General features: G+C 46.3%; 1 protein-coding gene across 2 annotated transcripts in view; it reads left to right on the forward strand.

Moving 5' to 3' along the window:
• TTBK1 (tau tubulin kinase 1) overlaps positions 1-18,681 on the forward strand; it is a 585,854-nt gene that overhangs the window by 195,295 nt on the left and 371,878 nt on the right. For both annotated transcript variants that reach the window (XM_085610162.1, XM_085610163.1), the window contains exons 2-3: positions 11,087-11,245; positions 17,751-17,898. In XM_085610162.1, coding sequence (XP_085466288.1) covers positions 11,138-11,245; positions 17,751-17,898 — 256 coding nt within the window. In that variant the 5' untranslated portion in view covers positions 11,087-11,137. The remainder of the gene's footprint in view (positions 1-11,086; positions 11,246-17,750; positions 17,899-18,681) is intronic.

Below are 18,681 nucleotides of genomic sequence, written 5' to 3' on the forward strand. Positions count from 1 at the left end.
TGGAGTCGTAACTCCCAGCCCGACCAGAGATACAGGGACTGCCAGCTGTAACGCACACCAGGAGGTGTTTGCCGCGTTACAGACTCGGAAGTCCACGGGATCGATCGAGCGGCTGCTCTCGGTTCAGTCTTCTTTGCTTGTGATTGGGGTATCGGTGACGCATCACCAGGAGGTGACTCCGCGTCCCGGTGCAGTCTGAGGAAGAGGTTGAGCGGCTGCTCCCTTCAGGTAGAGACCCCGGCTGGGTGTTTCCCTGACTCCTCGATTCTCCCCAACACTCTGCGTGCCCCTCACAGCCTACCGATTGGCATTGTCGGCCATTTCATTTCTGCCCTCTGTTGGCATACGCCGGGATCGGCGTATTTGCAGAGGACGGTTAGGACCATCCGTGCTGTGGGCTGGTAACGTACTTAGCCTGGAGGATTCCAGTGACTATAACCTTTGTTTATTGCTTGTATTAATTTTGCCTTCATTAAAATAACTAAACCTGCACAAGTGGTTGCGTTCTCATTATCGTGTCTGTTAAACGATCCTGAGACGTTCAGGGCGTTACAGGTGTGCATCAAGGGGGTGCCTGATTGTACAAACACTGAGGGCTGCATACCGGTGTGCATCAAGGAGGGGGCCTGAGTGTACAAACCCCTTGGGCTGGAGATTACCTCACACCGAGGAGGGGGCCTGAGTGTACAAACATTGGGGGGCTGCACTTTGGTGTATATTTTCTACTCGAGCTGCAGCTTTCTCACCATGAATGATCTTGTCTGCAATGGCTGTGATGCACCTAGATGGTTGACCAGTTGCTACAAGGACGGGTGCTACCACCGCCGCTGACAACTTGAGTAAGAAGTAGGGAGGTGGCCAGGTAGAGATATATTACAGCAGCCTTACACCAAATAACTGATGGACCCCTACTGTTTTTAGATTCCTTGCCTTTGAAAACACAAAACCTCCTCTGCCATGTGGCCATGAGTCCACATCTGTAAATCAACAACTTGAATATATGCTTGGATAATGAGTGATGCCTCATTCTTAAACAGGATCTGTGCTCCAGGTGGCTTTATTCAACTCTATCAACTAAAACATTCTGACTCTAATTAATGCAGAAGAATGCAAAGCAGCCCCAAGGGCATTAATCATTGCCCAACTGCATTACAGTGACAGCCTCAATCCAGGAAACTGACTGCAGCGTGGTCCACTGTTCCCTTAGAAATTAAGGCATATGAGTTCATCGTCCATAGATTGTAAGGGAGGGACCCTTTGGTACAGAGTATGCATGGATGTATTTATGTATTGTAGTCTAATAGAACAAAAAGCCGAAGAATAAGGGTAGTCCAGGTTTAATGATGAACTGGAGAGGCATCTGTATACTGAGAGTGCACTCTTTCTGAGTTGTGGTGCTGTTTCCTTTAGAAAGGCGCATCTGCAACTCTTTCCTGAATTGGAGGAGGTCAGGGCGGTCCTGATGGATAAGGGAATGTCGTTCCAGATCCTGGGTGCACAGATGCTGGGGCTGTGCTGATGGGCACAAGGATGTTGCCCCAGATCCTGGGTGCACAGATGCTGAGGCGGTCCTGATGTCCATGGAGATGTTGTCCCAGATCCTGGGTGCACCGATCCTGGGGCGGTCCTGGTGAATACAGGGATGTTGTCCAAAATCCTGGGTGCACAGATGCTGATGTGGTCCTGATGGATGCAGGGATGTTGTTCCAGATCCTGGGTGCACAGATCCTGGGGCGGTCCTGATGGATACAGGGATGTTGTCCAAGATCCTGGGTGCACAGATGCTTCTATGGTCCTGATGGATGCAGGGATGTTGTTCCAGATCCTGGGTGCACAGATCCTGGGGCGGTCCTGATGGATACAGGGATGTTGTCCAAGATCCTGGGTGCACAGATGCTTCTGTGGTCCTGATGGATGCAGGGATGTTGTTCCAGATCCTGGGTGCACAGATCCTGGGGCGGTCCTAATGGATACAGGGATGTTGTCCAAGATCCTGGGTGCACAGATGCTTCTGTGGTCCTGATGGATGCAGGGATGTTATTCCAGACCCTGGATGCACAGATGCTGGGGCGATCCAGATGGATAAGGGGTTGTTGTTCCAGAACCTGGGTGCATAGATGGAGCTGGGCTGTTGTCTCATTTTTATTTTTGGCCATTTTTCATCTCCAGGCTTATGGCTTTCTGGCTGCACGTGGGCCTGGAGCCCCCTAGTTGAGGGGAAAAATACTATCAAGACTCATCAGGGTGCAACCTCAACTCTGTGGACAGGAGCCAACTGTTGGCCCATTAGTCAAAGCTTAAATAGCGGGAGGAACGCAGGATACAGGTCAGGTCCCGCAGTTGATGAACACACTCCCATCCACATCAGAATGGCTCACACGTCATTCTCTTCCACGAGCTTGAATGGCCAATTTACTGTCCATTACCCATTTGCTCTTTGTCTTGCATTTCATTTTTTATTTGAATGTATTTTCTTGTGGATCTAAGACGCCAAGACGTCATTTGTGTTTTGCACCGTATAAAGGAAAAGATGTTGCTTTTTTACTTATGATCCAGAGCGCAGGTGTGAATGTGCAATGGTAGGGCGCACATTCGACATTCGCACGGCCTCATTGTGAAAGCAGTGACTCCAGACATGAACACTCACTGGAGGTTGGAGAATGAAGCTCATAGCTGATGAGTCAAGGTTTGAGTTCCTTCAGGAGTTTAGATGATCTGAGGTGGGTCAGAAGTAGGAAGGAATCTGGTTCTGGAGGCAGACATCCTTTGCTATTAAAGTGAACACTGGAGGATGTGCTTAGGACTGTGCGACTTACAATGTGGACTGTTCCGCAAAAGGCTGCATGTAGACTGCATAGCGAATTGAACTGGAATATAGGCTAAGAAAAGCAGAAGTCACCGAAGCCTGGAAGCACAAATTACTGGGCATGAGCAGTGCCAGTGTGAGATTCTTGACGTTGCAATCTCAAGGGATGGTGAACAACAAGGTCATCGGTGTATCAAGAAGGCTAGAAAAGTAGAGTGTTTAAGAGCACGCCGGCCTGGATTGTAACATCCCACCATGATACCTGCAGCACTGACCTGAGGGGTCGATGAGCATCCTTCTGGCACTGACCTGAGGAAGAGGATAAGTATCCTTCTGGCGTTGATCTGAGGGAGACGATGAGCATCTTTCTGGCATTGACCTGAGGGAGACGAAGAGCATCCTTCTGGCTTTGACCTGAGAGAGAGGATGAGCATCCTTCTGGCATTGACCTGAGGGAGACAAGCAACCTTCTGGCATACACCTGAGGAGACGATATTCATCCTTCTGACGTTGATGTGAGGGAGACGATGGGTATCCTTCTGGTGTTGATGTGAGAGGGACGATGAGCATCCTTCTGGTGTTGATCTGGGGGAGACAAAGAGCATCCTTCTGGCTTTGACCTGAGGGACAGGATGAGCATCCTTCTGGCATTGACCTGAGGGAGACGATGAGTATCCTTCTGGCGTTGATGTGAGAGGGACGATGAGCATCCTTCTGGTGTTGATCTGGGGGAGACAAAGAGCATCCTTCTGGCTTTGACCTGAGGGACAGGATGAGCATCCTTCTGGCATTGACCTGAGGGACACGAGCAACCTTCTGGCATAGACCTGAGGAAACGATATTCATCCTTCTGGCGTTGATGTGAGGGAGACGATGAGCATCCTTCTGGCGTTGACCTCCTGAGGAAGACGATGAGCATCTGAGGGAGATGATGAGTATCCTTCTGGCGTTGATGTGAGGGAGACGATGAGCATCCTTCTGGCATTGACCTGAGGGAGACGAAGAGCATCCTCCTGGGGTTGATTTGGGGAGACGAAGAGCATCCTTCTGGGGTTGATTCAGGGAGACGAAGAGCATCCTTCTGGGGTTGATCTGGGGAGACGAAGAGCATCCTTCTGGGGTTGATCTGAGGGAGACGATGAAGATCCTTCTGGTGTTGACCTGAGGGAGACGAAGAGCATCCTTCTGGGGTTGATTCGGGGATACGAAGAGCATCCTCCTGGGGTTGATTTGGGGAGACGAAGAGCATCCTTCTGGGGTTGATCTGGGGAGACGAAGAGCATCCTTCTGGGGTTGATCTGAGGGAGATGATGATCATCCTTCTGGGGTTGATCTGAGGGAGACGATGAATATCCTTCTGGGGTTGATCTGAGGGAGACGATGAAGATCCTTCTGGTGTTGACCTGAGGGAGACGAAGAGCATCCTTCTGGGGTTGATCTGGGGAGACGAAGACCATCCTTCAGGGGTTGATCTGGGGAGATGAAGAGCATCCTTCTGGGGTTGATCTGAGGGAGACGATGAAGATCCTTCTGGTGTTGACCTGAGGGAGACGAAGAGCATCCTTCTGGGGTTGATTCGGGGAGACAAAGAGCATCCTTCTGGGGTTGATCTGGGGAGACGAAGAGCATCCTTCTGGGGTGGATCTGGGGAGACGAAGAGCATCCTTCTGGGGTTGATCTGAGGGAGATGATGAACATCCTTCTGGGGTTGATCTGGGGTTGATCTGAGGGAGACGATGAAGATCTTTCTGGTGTTGACCTGAGGGAGACGAAGAGCATCTTTCTGGTGTTGACCTGAGGGAGACGAAGAGCATCCTTCTGGGGTTGACCTGAGGGAGACGAAGAGCATCCTTCTGGTGTTGACCGTAGGGAAATAGTGTGCTAAGGCTGTATCAAGAGTTTGTGCTGGTTTGCAGCACTTTGAAGGACAGCACTGGTGCAAAACCTTAATAAATCTGTGCCAAAATTATGAAAATATTTGATTTAATTTGTAAATGAGCACTGCATGATATAATTGCATCAAGGCACTTTTGCAAGAAGGGTACAACATAGCAGCAGGAAGTAATTCGATGCACTTCATTTGGTCTTAGCAGACCCCTGGCACATGCAATTCACGCAAATGATTGAACCATCTCCTTTTATTTCACTTTTAGACCCAATGGTGCCACGAGAGTAGATGATGGAGTTTATTTGAGGTGCATATACGTACAGCTTGTGGGTTATTAAATGAGTTGTATATATTTGTCACACGTCCAGTAAATGCAGTCAGTACTGTTGAATGTTTGTACATTTATACAGCTATATTCTTGGCCTTTAATGATCCAACAATCTGTTTCTGGTTCACAGCACTATTTTATCACAATATTCGCGGTACAAAAAGTCATCTGAAAACATTCTTTCTGGTGGGGTATTTATGAAAGATGACTGCACCTCTCCGTGGGGTGGTAGAGATGAACTATGTAGTAATTCGAGGGGCGGTAAGGCACAGGTGATCTTGGAAACCAGTTAGACTTGGGGTCAAACTATCCTAGTTTGAATGTTCCCAGAGCCAGCAGACTGGTGGAACCCGTGCTGCAGGAGAAGAAAGCGGCCCCCCTCCAGTGTGATGGTACATTTCACAGTCTGAGGACTCGGTGCTTTTCAAGCCAATATTTGAATTTTGTTTTAGGAAGAATGTGTTTATTATTTAGCCAAATCATGTGTAATTAAGCTCCAACTTGGGTAGCCTCCATGCAAACACTGTTTTATGTTGCCAAGTATTTGTTGAGTGCACAAGATGGCTCCCTGGTGGCAAAGAACATATTGTCAAGAGATAGAAAATGCAGCAGGCAGGGTCTTCGAACACCCAGTGTCGGTGTAGGATGGTGTGCACAGCGCTGTCTGCCCATGAGGATGGGTGGGAGATGAATTCAAATCAACCGGAGGACAATTTGCATTTTACGTTTTTTTTAAAAGTCTGATATTAACGCTCTTTTGGTTTTCACCCATACAGCCACTCACACAACCAGACAAATTCTCACACATCCACTTATTCACCTACACAGTCACTCACACACCCACTCACTCACCCATACAGCCTCTTAACACAGCCACTCACTTACCCATACAAGATCTCATACTCCCACAAAACCACTCACATACCCATTCACACATCCATACAAGCACTCACACATCCACTCACTCACCCATATATCCATTCACACACACACTTACTCTACAATACAACCAACCACACACCAACTCACTTAACCAAACAGCCACTCACTCAGTCACCCATGAAAGCCACTTACACACAGTCACATGCTCATACAGCCATTCAGACACTAACTCACTCACTCATACAGTCACTAAAACACCCACTAACTCAACCATACAGCGGCTAACACAGCCAACCACTCACCCATACAGTCACTGACACAACCACGCACTCACCAATACAGTCACTTACACAGCCACTCACTCACTCAACCACAGATCTACTCACACACCTACTTATTCACCCATACAGCCACTCCGATACCCACTCACATACCCATACAGGCACTCGGACACCCACTCACATACAGATATACACAGCCAATCTTTTAGAAAACACTCACACTCATTGGATGATGTCATCAGTGATAACACTGATCATGTCATGAGTGATGTAATATTCGAGGTCATAAGCAGTGCATTGTGGGGGTATAAGTTATATTTAGCTCAGGTAACTATAACTGCTGAATTGCACTAGTTTTGTACAAGTGAAATCTGAGCCTAACTATAATGTTCCTGTAACCTTTGATTTTTTTCAGTGAATATATATATGTAACCATAAATAATATATACATTTGTTTAGCAGGCCTAAAGAGGCCTGAACAGAGAAACATGTACCATTTATGTTTTTTTCTTTTATTGGGGGGTTTTGAGACGATGTGCCAAATTTGAGAGGAGGTTCCTTTCTTGAATATATTTGGTGATTTTATTCCTTATGCTTGGGTTACCCCCTACTTTCCTGATCTTCGGTGCTGTATGCCCATTTGGTCGTGCATGTGTGTCCACAGATTCCTAAAAGATGTCTATACACACCCTGCACCAGACGATAGCGTGGCATAACCTAAACAGCTTCCGCTTGCTTGTTTCGTACCTTCAGGGCTTGCAGGAGTGAGCGTGACGGTGCCGCCCGCTCACATCAGGTTGGAGACTGGGTCCCAGCGGTGCCCGCTGTGAGTTTAGCCTTTAGCAGTCTCACAAGCTCTGTGTAGGATGGTGAGAGATTTCTGTATCTTTGCAAGGCTTGGTGATGGCGATGCTGTGGCAGACTGTTTTAGGCATCATTTTGATTTCTAATTTTAATTTCTGCTGCCTTTGCAACTGATCCACAGCTTCAGCATTAATACTTTCCCCCTAATCTGGTACACCAATGCCAGACTCCCCCGCTCACATGCACTGCTGCTGACCTTCGGGGCCTTTGGCCAATGCTGAGCATCATTTGAGGCTGTGTGACTTCCATGTGGGCCTCCCACACACTCTTGACCATTGCAATCAGTAGGAAGTTTACTTCCCCAAAGCCTCAAATAATGTCTGCACGATTTCTGCCTTTAAAGTTTAAGCTTGATTATAGAGATAAGACAAATATATGCCATTTTTCTTTCAGCCAATAACTGATAGAGGTATCTAGACAGCATGGCACAGTTTATTCTTTGGGTTTGGTCTAGAGTTGGTCCCCTTGAAGACACCACACTGCTAATCTTGCTGGACAAGCCTGGCCTGTAGACCCTTTTCAGTCATCTCAGAGCTGGGTTGGAGGATGGAATACTAGACCTGTTTCAAACTTAGCTGGCAGTGCTGACAGAGCCACATTTCACATGTCACCCAAGCCAAATATACAACCAACTACTATTTCCTGACCCATTAATACACAGTGAATTACCACCTAATGCTGATGTTTTTTCCCTGTCAGTGAATCCTTTATCTATTCCAGATCTAGTCATGTTTAGGAGTCTTCCATTCATTATGGCCAGCACAGCTTTCCTCCACAGCTGGTACTCAATCACTTGACTGGTTCTTGACCAGCTGGTACTCAATCACTTGACTGGTTCTTGACCAGCTGGTACTCAATCACTTGACTGGTTCTTGACCAGCTGGTACTCAATCACTTGACTGGTTCTTGACCAGCTGGTACTCAATCACTTGACTGGTTCTTGACCAGCTGGTACTCAATCACTTGACTGGTTCTTGACCAGCTGGTACTCAATCACTTGACTCGTTCTTGACCTAGCTCGAACAAATCAAACACAAGGAGACCTAGCTATCTTCAGCAGCTGTTCCTCAGGTTATTTAATGGTTCTTTACTTTTGTTTCTCAGCATCTTGTCCACAATCCCTTGACTGGTTCTTTACCTAGCTGTCCTCAATAGCTATTACTCAGGCACTTCAATGGTTCTTTAACTAGCTCTCGCAGCAGCTGCCCTACAATCCCTTTAACGGTTCTTAACTCAGTGTGCCGAGCAGCTTTTCCTCCATCCATTCAATAGTTCTTTTCCTAGGTATCCTCTATAGCTATCACTCAAGCGCTTTAATGTTTTTTTTTAACATTGTCTCTCAGCAGCTATTCTTCAATCCGTTCAATGTTAATTTACCTAGCTATTCTCAGCAGCTTTTATTGAAAATCTCAAATGGTCTTTTAGTTAGCTGTGCTTAGCCACTGATCCCCAAGCCCTTCAGTGGTTGTTTACCTGCTTATCTTCAGCACCAGTTCCTCATTCCTTTAATTATTCTTTTCCTAGCTGTCTTGAGCAGCTGTTCCTTAATCCATTCTATGGCACTTTATCTAGCTACTCTTTGCTGTTCTTCCTCAGTCATTCAATGGTCTTTTTCTAGCTAACCTCAGAAGCCGTTCCTCAGCCATCTGAATGGTTCTTTACCTAACTAACTCCAGTAGCTGTTTCTTAGTCTCTTGAAGGGTTCTTTGCCTAGCTGTATTAGCTATGGCCCTTTACCTTCTTGCCCTCAGCAGCTGTCCCTCAAATCCTTGAATGGCTCATTACCTAGCTATCTTTAGCAGCTGTTCCTCATCTCTTGAATTGTTCTTTTTCTAGCTGTCCTGAGCAGCTGGCACTCAATCCATATAATGGTACTTAATTGAGCTATCCCCTTTGGTTCTTCCTCAATCATTCAATGGTCTTTTTCTTGCTCTTCTCAGAAGCTTCCCCTCAGTCCCATGAATGGTTCTTTATTTAACTAAACGCAACAGCTGTTTCTCAATTCATTGAATGGTTCTTTACCTAGCTACCCTTAGCCGCTGTTCCCCAATCCATTCAGTGGTGCTTTACCTAGTTGTCTTCAGCAGCTGTTCCTCTATCAATTCAATGGTTATTTACCTATCTATCCTCAGCAGATGTTCCTTAATGTTTTGAATTTTAGCAGGTGTTCCTCAATCCCTTGAGTGGTTCAAACCTAGCTTTCCTCAGCAGCTGTGCCTCAATGCATTTGATGGTACTTTATCAGCTATCCTCTACAGCCCTTCCTTAATCATGCAATGGTTCTTCTTCTATCTATACGCAGAAGCTGTCCCTCAGTCTCTTGAATGGCTCATTACCCAGCTGCCCACAGCAGCTGTTCCTCAAGCCCTTCAATGGTTATTTACCTAGTTAACCCCAGCAACTGTCCCTCAATCCCTTTGATGTATTCATTTACCTAGCTATCCGCAGTAGCTGTTCCTCAAGCCCTTCGTTGGATCTTTTCCTAGCTTTCTTAGCAGCTGACTCTAAGTGGCATCATGGCGTCTTTATCCAGCTATCCTTTGCAACTCACCCTCCGTTCCAACTTGAGTCTTTCAAAATTCCCTCCCAACCATTTCTCCTTACATTGACATGTGGCCTTTGATCCCTTTTTGGCATTTTTCTGAATTCTGTTCAATCATTTCTTGCTCTTTAATGAATCTCCTCCTAATCACTTCATAAACTGTTTACTGAGTAATTGTCACTAATCTCTTCCACCATATCTCACTTGTACCATTTTCAAGTTTGTCTCATCAGCCCATTCTCCATCCCTTCATAGCTACGTTTTAGAGGTCTATGTGTCAGTTAACCCCTCCACCTCTGACTACCCTCTCACTGTAATTTAAGAATTCACTCTTAGACATCCTTTAGATTTTGCCTGATCCCAATGTGTCCTGTTTCCATGCTGTCTATAAAGTAATTGCTCAATTTCTCTTTCACCTTTTCCCAAAGTTCACCTACCTCCATTCTTTGCCCATCCATAGCACTGTGGTTCCGAATCAGTATTGATTCCCGGGCCACTGTTTATTCTTATACACCAGTAGTCATCAGCTGGTCTAGATCCATCAATTAAGTTCTGAGTAGTCTGCTGAGAGCTTGCTCTTCACTCTACGGCACAAACGGTCTAGTTGTGCTGGGAGGAAAGACAAGTCCATTGCATCAGCTCATGTGCACCTCACACAGAGAGATGGTTTAATATCTGAAAATGTTTTATGCAGCCTTGTGTGTTTCCAAATTAAAGAGAACTGAGGGAGAAGGACATGTGTGTACCACCAAAACCAACAAGCTAATTTGAAAGAATGGAATTCCGTGCGCCATGACCTATGTTTTTTAAAATATTCATGAGCAGTATTCTTTTATCCTTTCCATCTCTACCACGGTCTTTATGCAAAAGATCCCTCACTCAAAGTTGATTTTGAAAATTGTCCATTTCCCTTTTTAGAACATAGAGCGGCCAGAACCATACGATCAGCCTTTTGATATAACATAAACCACCTCAACGGATATAGATTCATACCCAGTTATCTAAGCTTAAATTGCTTGAATTTCTCAATAGACTACTAGGTGTACTTTATCCCTCCACGTAGGTTGCAGCCTCCACCCACCAAGACACTCTGTGTTGGTACCCAGTCTTGGAATGACTAGCCTGACCATCCAACCAGTGACCTCCAGCTGTGTCTATTGCTTTCATTCATCAGGACTGGCATCATGGCATGTCCTCGATGTGCGAGGTGTGCACCATGTCGTCATGAGCCATCCTTCCTTTGACCTCCGTGCATGGTATGCTGCATTTGCCAGGTCTGTGCATGAAGGCAGCCAGTTGGATTCATGCACGGTGACAGGAGAAATGCTGTCCATGGTGGGGCGAATCACCACCTGCTCTTCTCCAACTGCCTTGTCCCAAGCTCTTGACATTTCCTTATGAGGATTAGCAAGTATTAGCTTTGCCGGCATGATTCCCCTGCCTGCTCGTTCTGTGGTTGCTAAACTCTTGTTTTCTGTGTTTGTTCTTTTTCTAGTTAAATGGCTCATTTAAATCGGGTGCCAGCAAAATCCTCTCTGGCTGGCAGATGCAGTGCCTCGCGTCAGTGATCAAGGACGACGCCAACATGAGCGGTGGAGGGGAGCAGGTGGACATCCTGCCGGTGAGCTACGTTGTGAAAGACCGGTGGAAAGTGGTGAGTATTTCTGCTACTAACGTTTTACCAGAATCCACTGCTTGTTTTTGGGTCCATTACCGTGTCACTTACCACCTTACAAACTCCAGCCCGCCCTAAACACTCCCTCTATTGCTCCCTCTGCCTATTATCTCCAAGCTATGGGCCTGATTTAGATCGTGGCGGATCTCGATATATCCTATGGGATTTATAGTTCGACACACAGGATATCCGTCACCGTTGTAACAGAGCAACTAGTCCGCCAAGATCGAACTCAAGCTCTAAGCCTAGTGGTATTAAGATGCAGACCTATGATGTGGTCTGTAATGTCACTGATTGTCATTGATTATGACACCACACATGCTCTTTGTAGAGTCAAGTGATGTCATATTTGTATATTGGTACAAAGGGTATTCCAAGGTCCGATACTTTTGTAGGATTATCCCTCATTCTCTTCGAGTATCATAAAAATCTGGAGAAATCCAGTTGTGTATGGTATCACTTTTGCCCTGAAGAAGTCCATCTTTTTGGATGAAACACATCGGCTGGTCTACATTATATGTTGTTTGATACTCCTGATCAATAAAAGACGACTTGAAGAACAAATTCGGGATACAGATTGTATAATTGTCAATGTATTAATGTGTTGGTGCACCAATTGCTCTTTATGTGGAATATTTTGGGTCCAGTAGGACCGTGGGTGCTTGGTTTGAGTGCACACATTTTGGGGTACATTCCCTCCTTGTTCTAAAGTGACATATTGGGGACATTAGGTTAGGTGCGAGCCAGTATAGGGTTTCACTGTCCACATTTGTATGAACTTCTTTTAAAATTGTTTTTTGCTGGCAATGCTTCCATTGTTTTCAGGTGTCTCATAGACTAGATTGTTTTTGAATAATATATTAATACACTAGGCAACATCTCAACATATATTTTAATTATTGGAACCCTCAGGAGGTACTGTTCAAAGTGCTGTACCTAGGATGGTCACGCATCAGTTGTATTGTGTCATGCATGCTCACTCAGGCAATAAAAATAATAATAACATGATTTATAAAGCCCTCGGTAATTCTGACGGAGGAGACCAAAATCAGACCAGCCGGAGGAGACCAGAATCAGACCAGACGGAGGAGACTAGAACCAGACCAGAAGGAGGAGACCAGAATTAGACCAGACGGAGGAGACCAGAATCAGAGCAGACGGAGGAGATCAGAATCAGAGCAGCCGGAGGAGACCAGAATCAGACCAGACAGAGGAGACCAGAATCAGATTGGACGAAGGAGACCAGAATCAGACCAGACGGAGGAGACCAGAATCAGACCAGCCGGAGGAGACCAGAATCAGATCGGACGAAGGAGACCAGAATCAGAGCAGACGTAGGAGACCAAAATCAGACCAGCCGGAGGAGACCAGAATCAGACCAGACGGAGGAGACCAAAATCAGACCAGACGGAGGAGACCAAAATCAGACCAGCCGGAGGAGACCAGAATCAGACCAGACGGAGGAGAGTAGAATCAGACCAAACGGAGGAGACCAGAATCAGACCAGACAGAGGAGACCAGAATCAGAGCAGACGGAGGAGACCAGAATCAGAGCAGCCTGAGGAGACCAGAATCAGAGCAGCCTGAGGAGACCAGAATCAGAGCAGCCTGAGGAGACCAGAATCAGAGCAGCTGAAGGAGACCAGAATCAGAGCAGCCGGAGGAGACCAGAATCAGACCAGACGGAGGAGACCAGAATCAGAGCAGCCGGAGGAGACCAGAATCAGAGCAGCCGGAGGAGACCAGAATCAGACCAGGCGGAGGAGACCAGAATCATACCAGACGGAGGAGACTAGAATCAGACCAGACGGAGGAGACCAGAATCCGAGCAGACGAAGGAGACCAGAATCAGACCAGATGGAGGAGACCAGAATCAGAGCAGCCGGAGGAGACTAGAATCAGAGCAGCTGGAGGAGACCAGAATCATACCAGACAGAGGAGACCAGAATCAGACCAGCCGGAGTAGACCAGAATCAGACCAGACGGAGGAGACCAGATTCAGCCAGACGGAGGAGACCAAAATCAGACCAGCCGGAGGAGACCAGAATGAGACCAGGCGGAGGAGACCAGAATCAGACCAGCCGGAGGAGGAGACCAGAATCAGAGCAGCCTGAGGAGACCAGAATCAGACCAGCCGGAGGAGACCAGAATCAGACCGGATGGAGGAGCCATGTTTTCAGTTTTTTACAGACTGACGGTTCAGTTTTTTCCTGTCCGATTTGAAGACTAAGAGAGTTCCACAACTTGGCTGCCAGAAAACTAAAAGAGCAGCCTCCAGTGCAAGCTCTCTTTATAGTGGGGGATATGGGCGCGCAGATCTTAAATCTCTTGCGGGGGAGTAAAGCTTGAGAAAGGGGTGCAGATAGCAAAGGCCCTTATTCATAAAGACCCTGCAGCAGTAGCACAGGTCCTTATAGGAGATCTTTTTCTTCAAAGATAACCAGTGCAGTCTTGCAAGTACAAAGCCCGTAGAGGCCGGCCTAGGAAGATTCAGCAGCAAACATGCTGCCGCATTCTGCACACGCTGGAGTCTCACCAGTTGAGACTGTGAGACTCCCAGATACAAAACATTGCAGTAGTCCAGCCTGGAAATAACCGAGGCCTGGACTATTGTTTTTGTGGCAGATTTGGGAAGAAGACCAATGACCAGATGTACGACAGTTTTTTGCGGTTGCAAACGGGAATCAACAGTTTTGCGACCGCAAAATTGGTCTGCCCCATGTGTTGCAGGGATTCTGCACATACACAGAACTATGCACAGGAAACCAGGACTTCAGTGTATTGTGGTGTACCAAAAACACGCCTCAGTGCCCAGAACCCCTATCTGGCTAGCTATAGTATCCCATTCGTTCTACGTACTACAGCAGAGCTACCAATGATTGGATATCCTAGAAAATGTGACTCAGGGCCTCTCAGAATTCGTGGGAACAAGACACTCTTTCGCTCATACCTGTTCACAATGTGAGTAACCAGAGACACTGTATAGTTTAAAATGTTTATTTCAACTAACAAGCTCTGTAATGCAGTACACGTGCTAACATTAGCAAAGAAATGCATAAAAACAATATAATCAACATGGTTACAATTCCATATAATAGAACGGGGACAGCATATTATAATGACAGTTGATGAAGCCTTATAGCGCTTTACCACCCTCCCCGTGCTACAAGCTATGTTTATTATATCAGCGGAGGACCTCTGGGCTTCTACAGTGGAACCCCTACCTCAAGTCTTAGAAGATAGGATTTACATCTCCGGACAAGCACAGCTCTTCCTCTGGAAAGGTTTTCTCCAAGTGTTGTTAACTTGCACCCCGTGCAATATTAAAAGAACCAGGAAAGTCTGAAGCGCAGCTGTGTTCCCTGTTATGTCTATATGTATGTGGGACGGACCAAAGCCGATTAACCAGTGGAGTTGTTTTCTGGTCTTGAACACGATGTACAGACGAGAACTCAGAACACAACAGAAATAGTGAAAGGCAGACAGTTCCCATGTGAAGCAGCACGAGCAAAAGTGTTTACGGGAACCAAGGCATGCAGTGCCGTGTGCATAAGCGGCAAGATGGCTGTGATGCAAAGCACAAACTAATGCTAACTTAGCAACGCCCGCTGGCACCCCTAATCCCTATAATAGGGTTTGCGACGCGCTATTAGGAAGGGGCGTGCCAAGGGTGTCCATTCCTAATAGCGACTCGCACTTCTATATACAATTGTTTTGCGACCGCATTTGTGGTCGCAAATCACTTGCACTTTACTACCTACTTCAAGTAGGTGGTAAGCCACTTGCAAACTGGAAGGGGTCCCAACGGGACGCTTTCTCCTTTGTGAATGGATGCAAAAGTATTTTTTAAGAGCAGGCAGTGGTCAAACCGACCACTGCCTTCTTTTAAAAAATGCAACAGAAACTTTTCATTTTTCTTTTTTAAATGCATCCCATTTTCCTTTAAGCTGATAGAATGCTGCGGTATCACCCCTGTCACAAATAGAATGATCACACTCAAAAGCAAGCGATAGAGCAGACTCTGTGCTATGAAAGGGCGGAAGCCCGACTGAGTCCTGTCGAGAACTCCTTTGCATCGATGAAAGCCGAGAGCTGCCGGTTCACATACTTCTCTGCCACCTTTGAAAAGTATGGAAGCAGGGAAATAGACCCGTAGTTTTCAAGCTTAGTAGGTTCTAGAAGGGGTTTTTAAGAAGTGGCACCACAATAGCATGTTTTCCAATGTTGTGGAACCTGACCCTGCTCAAAGGAATTGTTAATTAGGTCACCAAGCACAGGTAATACTGCTACCATTCCACGTGCCAGAATGGCCGGAGATGTGGGGTCAGAGGGAGAGCTAGACTCAACCAATGCCAACAGGGAAGACAGTTCCCCAGATTCAACAGGCATAAAAAAAGACAGCCCTGAATTATTGACCAGGGGTTTAGACCCCAAATGACAGCAGGAGGCATCTCTGGAGACTTCAGGAAAGTTAGAGTAGATCGATGCCACTTATTCAAAGAAGAACTGGTAAGGTATTACAATATTTCGTAATTGAGAAAATTTCTCAAGAGGAGTTCTGTACCCCTTCAATTTTCCTAGTGTGAATACTGCGACGGGTAATCCTGATCTGCCTTCATTATGCGAGCATCTTCACTAAGCCTTTTCACAGCCCGACTCACTAAAAATCTATTTTAGACCATCATTTGCGGCTTTAAAGCAAAAAAGAAGTCCCTTTCTCCCTTGGGTTGTGTTTCCAGACATGGATCATGCGAGTCGCCCCCGTTTAACCCTGCAGCTTTCTTGAGGCTCCTGCGGCGGTTGGGGCTGTCAGGGGTTCTGCTCTGCCCAGGACCCAGTTCAAGACCTCACACCCATTTCAGATAAGCTATCTCTTCTGGAGCTTCAAGCCCTGGCTAGAGCATGAGGGGAGGATGGTGCTTGTGCCAGATTAGGAGCACACACATTTCTGCTCTCCTCTGATCTGTGGCCTAGAGAAGAGGATGCGTCAAGCGTGGTGCTCCAACGGGTTTCCGTCACAAATACACATTTGTCTTTTTGTGAAGAGGTGCAGGTGTTCTCACTGAGTTGGTTCTGTCTGGTTTGACTTGTTGATCAAACTAAACAGAAGGTTTAGCGGCCCACTTGATGTTCCATCATCGATTGAAATCTGTGAGTGATTGTACAATACTTCTTCTAACTCAGTCAAATAACACACTGATAATGATCGACTTGAGTCACTACCACGCTGCTAGACGACCACGCAAAAGGTGTGTTTGCCCCGCTGTGCTTGAATATCAAAGAGTTTGATGGGTACTATTGAGCAAGTTTAGGTATTTCGTTTCAGTTGCTCTTACTGGCTCTGAGGGCATTTACTGAGGCAAATTGCATCTCCACATGGCCTAAAATGCTTTGATCTCTGAGTCCATGGTCCATAGCAACCTGCACAGCACCATAAACCTAAGGGGTATTCAGACACTTTCACATGTCCCCATGACTAGGCTAGACTAGATATCTAAGTCATTCTTCAGATACTTTTTGAAAATGTCTATGTTCTTAACTTTCCAAATCATTTAATAAAGTCAATTTTAGAATTTCACACCCTGTGCTTTAAACGTTCTGCCAATCAGAGAACGTATCTACCAGGCCAACAAATCTCTCTTGCTAGCACTGAAATCCCTACCTGGTACATAGTCCATAACTCTAGCTCTTCAGTGACCCAGACACTGCCTCTAGACGTTCTTAAAGACCAAAGTTAGTGTCATGAATTTCTCTCCTTTTCTTGTAGACGAAGCTAGTGCCGTCTGACAAGCGTAGGGGAGATATGTTGTCACTAACTTCTGATAGTAACCACCCTGGCTGAATTATTTTTGTAAATGTTGCAACTTACTCATGTTTTTTTTGGGCGCTTCCAAAAGCCTAGTAAAGTAATGTTCGACCCGTGAGCCAACACTGGTTCTTGCGGTCATTGCCCTGCCATTCTCCTCAAGCAGGGACCGCAGCTTGGTCAGTGTGCAGGTGCAATATCCACATGTGTTGGTTATCTAGGAAGTTATCTGTTCATCTTGGTTCTGCCTCTTGTTGAGATATTCAGCTACCGGGTCTCAAGGACCATCCACCCCGGTCACCGTGCTCTGATCCCAGTCGGTAAAGAGTTACTTCGCCATCATGGAGGTCGCTAATCTCTCTGCGACCACCAGGAGGGTGCAGACATTAATGTACATAATCCTTGGCATGTTTAAAGCTGCACCAAGTATAATATCCCCCTTTCCTTAAGATTGTGTGATGGTGGCGGCAGTTGCGGGCTGTGTATGAAGAGCACGTGGCATTTTCCAGTGCCAGAGGGGTCTACCCCATGAGGACCAGGGTATGAGGGGGCTCCACTCTGACCTCAGTCTATAGCTCTCAATGCAGATCCTTAAGCAAGAGTCTATTGTCTTTTATTGTACACTGATAAATGTGTGAAAATGCTTTTTAAAGCCATCCATATGTTGCTTCTCTCCAGCTGAAGAAGATTGGTGGTGGGGGATTCGGGGAAATCTATGAGGCGATGGACCTGCTGACGCGGGAGAACGTGGCCCTGAAAGTGGAGTCTGCGCAGCAGCCCAAGCAGGTTTTGAAGATGGAGGTGGCGGTGCTAAAGAAACTACAAGGTACGGGGCTGCTAAAAGTCTGTAAAAGTGCACGGTGAGAGGAGCAGGCTCTTTGCGTAGAATGTAGTCTCTTTCCCTGGGATACAAAAGCCATTGTCCATAATGTGAACTCTTGCCTTTGCATGCAGTGTCTTTGTCTTGGATGTTGACTCTTCACTAGGACGTTGCACTCTTTACCTAAGAAGCAGACTGCAAGAAGCTGGAGTATTAGTTAAACGGGGGAGAACCCACTTCAAACATTAATTACAGTCGTGGTCCGAGTGAACCACAAAAGTCACTAAGTAAACCTGTGCTTACCCCTGACAGCTGTGGCGCAGAGCAGTCAGGCTTAACTTTAGAGGCAATGTGTAAAGTCTTTATGCAGTACACAAACAGCAATCAAGTGAAAACACTAGAACAATGCCAATCCAGTTTAGAAAAATAGGGAATATTTTAATAAATATAATGAGAGCAAAATGACAAAAGTCCGATAAGTAGAAACAGAGATATGAGTATTTAAAGATTGCGCTAAAATTATCACCACAAAGCACTAAGGCCAACCATAGATATCTAGGCGCTCCGGACAGGACCAAAGACACAAGTTTAGGCCTACCCCCACGGACAGCCAGTTGGATACAGGGACCAGTTGTCCCAGTGGAAAGTTTGCCTTCTTACTTGGAAGCTTTTATGGCAGTAGAAAGTTCTCAGCGGTACGAGACAGCTGACTAAATCCAAGGAAGGGCTTGACAATAACTGGGAGATGCTACGCAAAGTCTCTGCATTGATCGGAAGCTTCTCGATATC

The sequence above is a fragment of the Triturus cristatus genome, chromosome 6 (genome assembly GCF_964204655.1).
Source record: "Triturus cristatus chromosome 6, aTriCri1.1, whole genome shotgun sequence".
Lineage (NCBI taxonomy): Eukaryota > Metazoa > Chordata > Amphibia > Caudata > Salamandridae > Triturus > Triturus cristatus.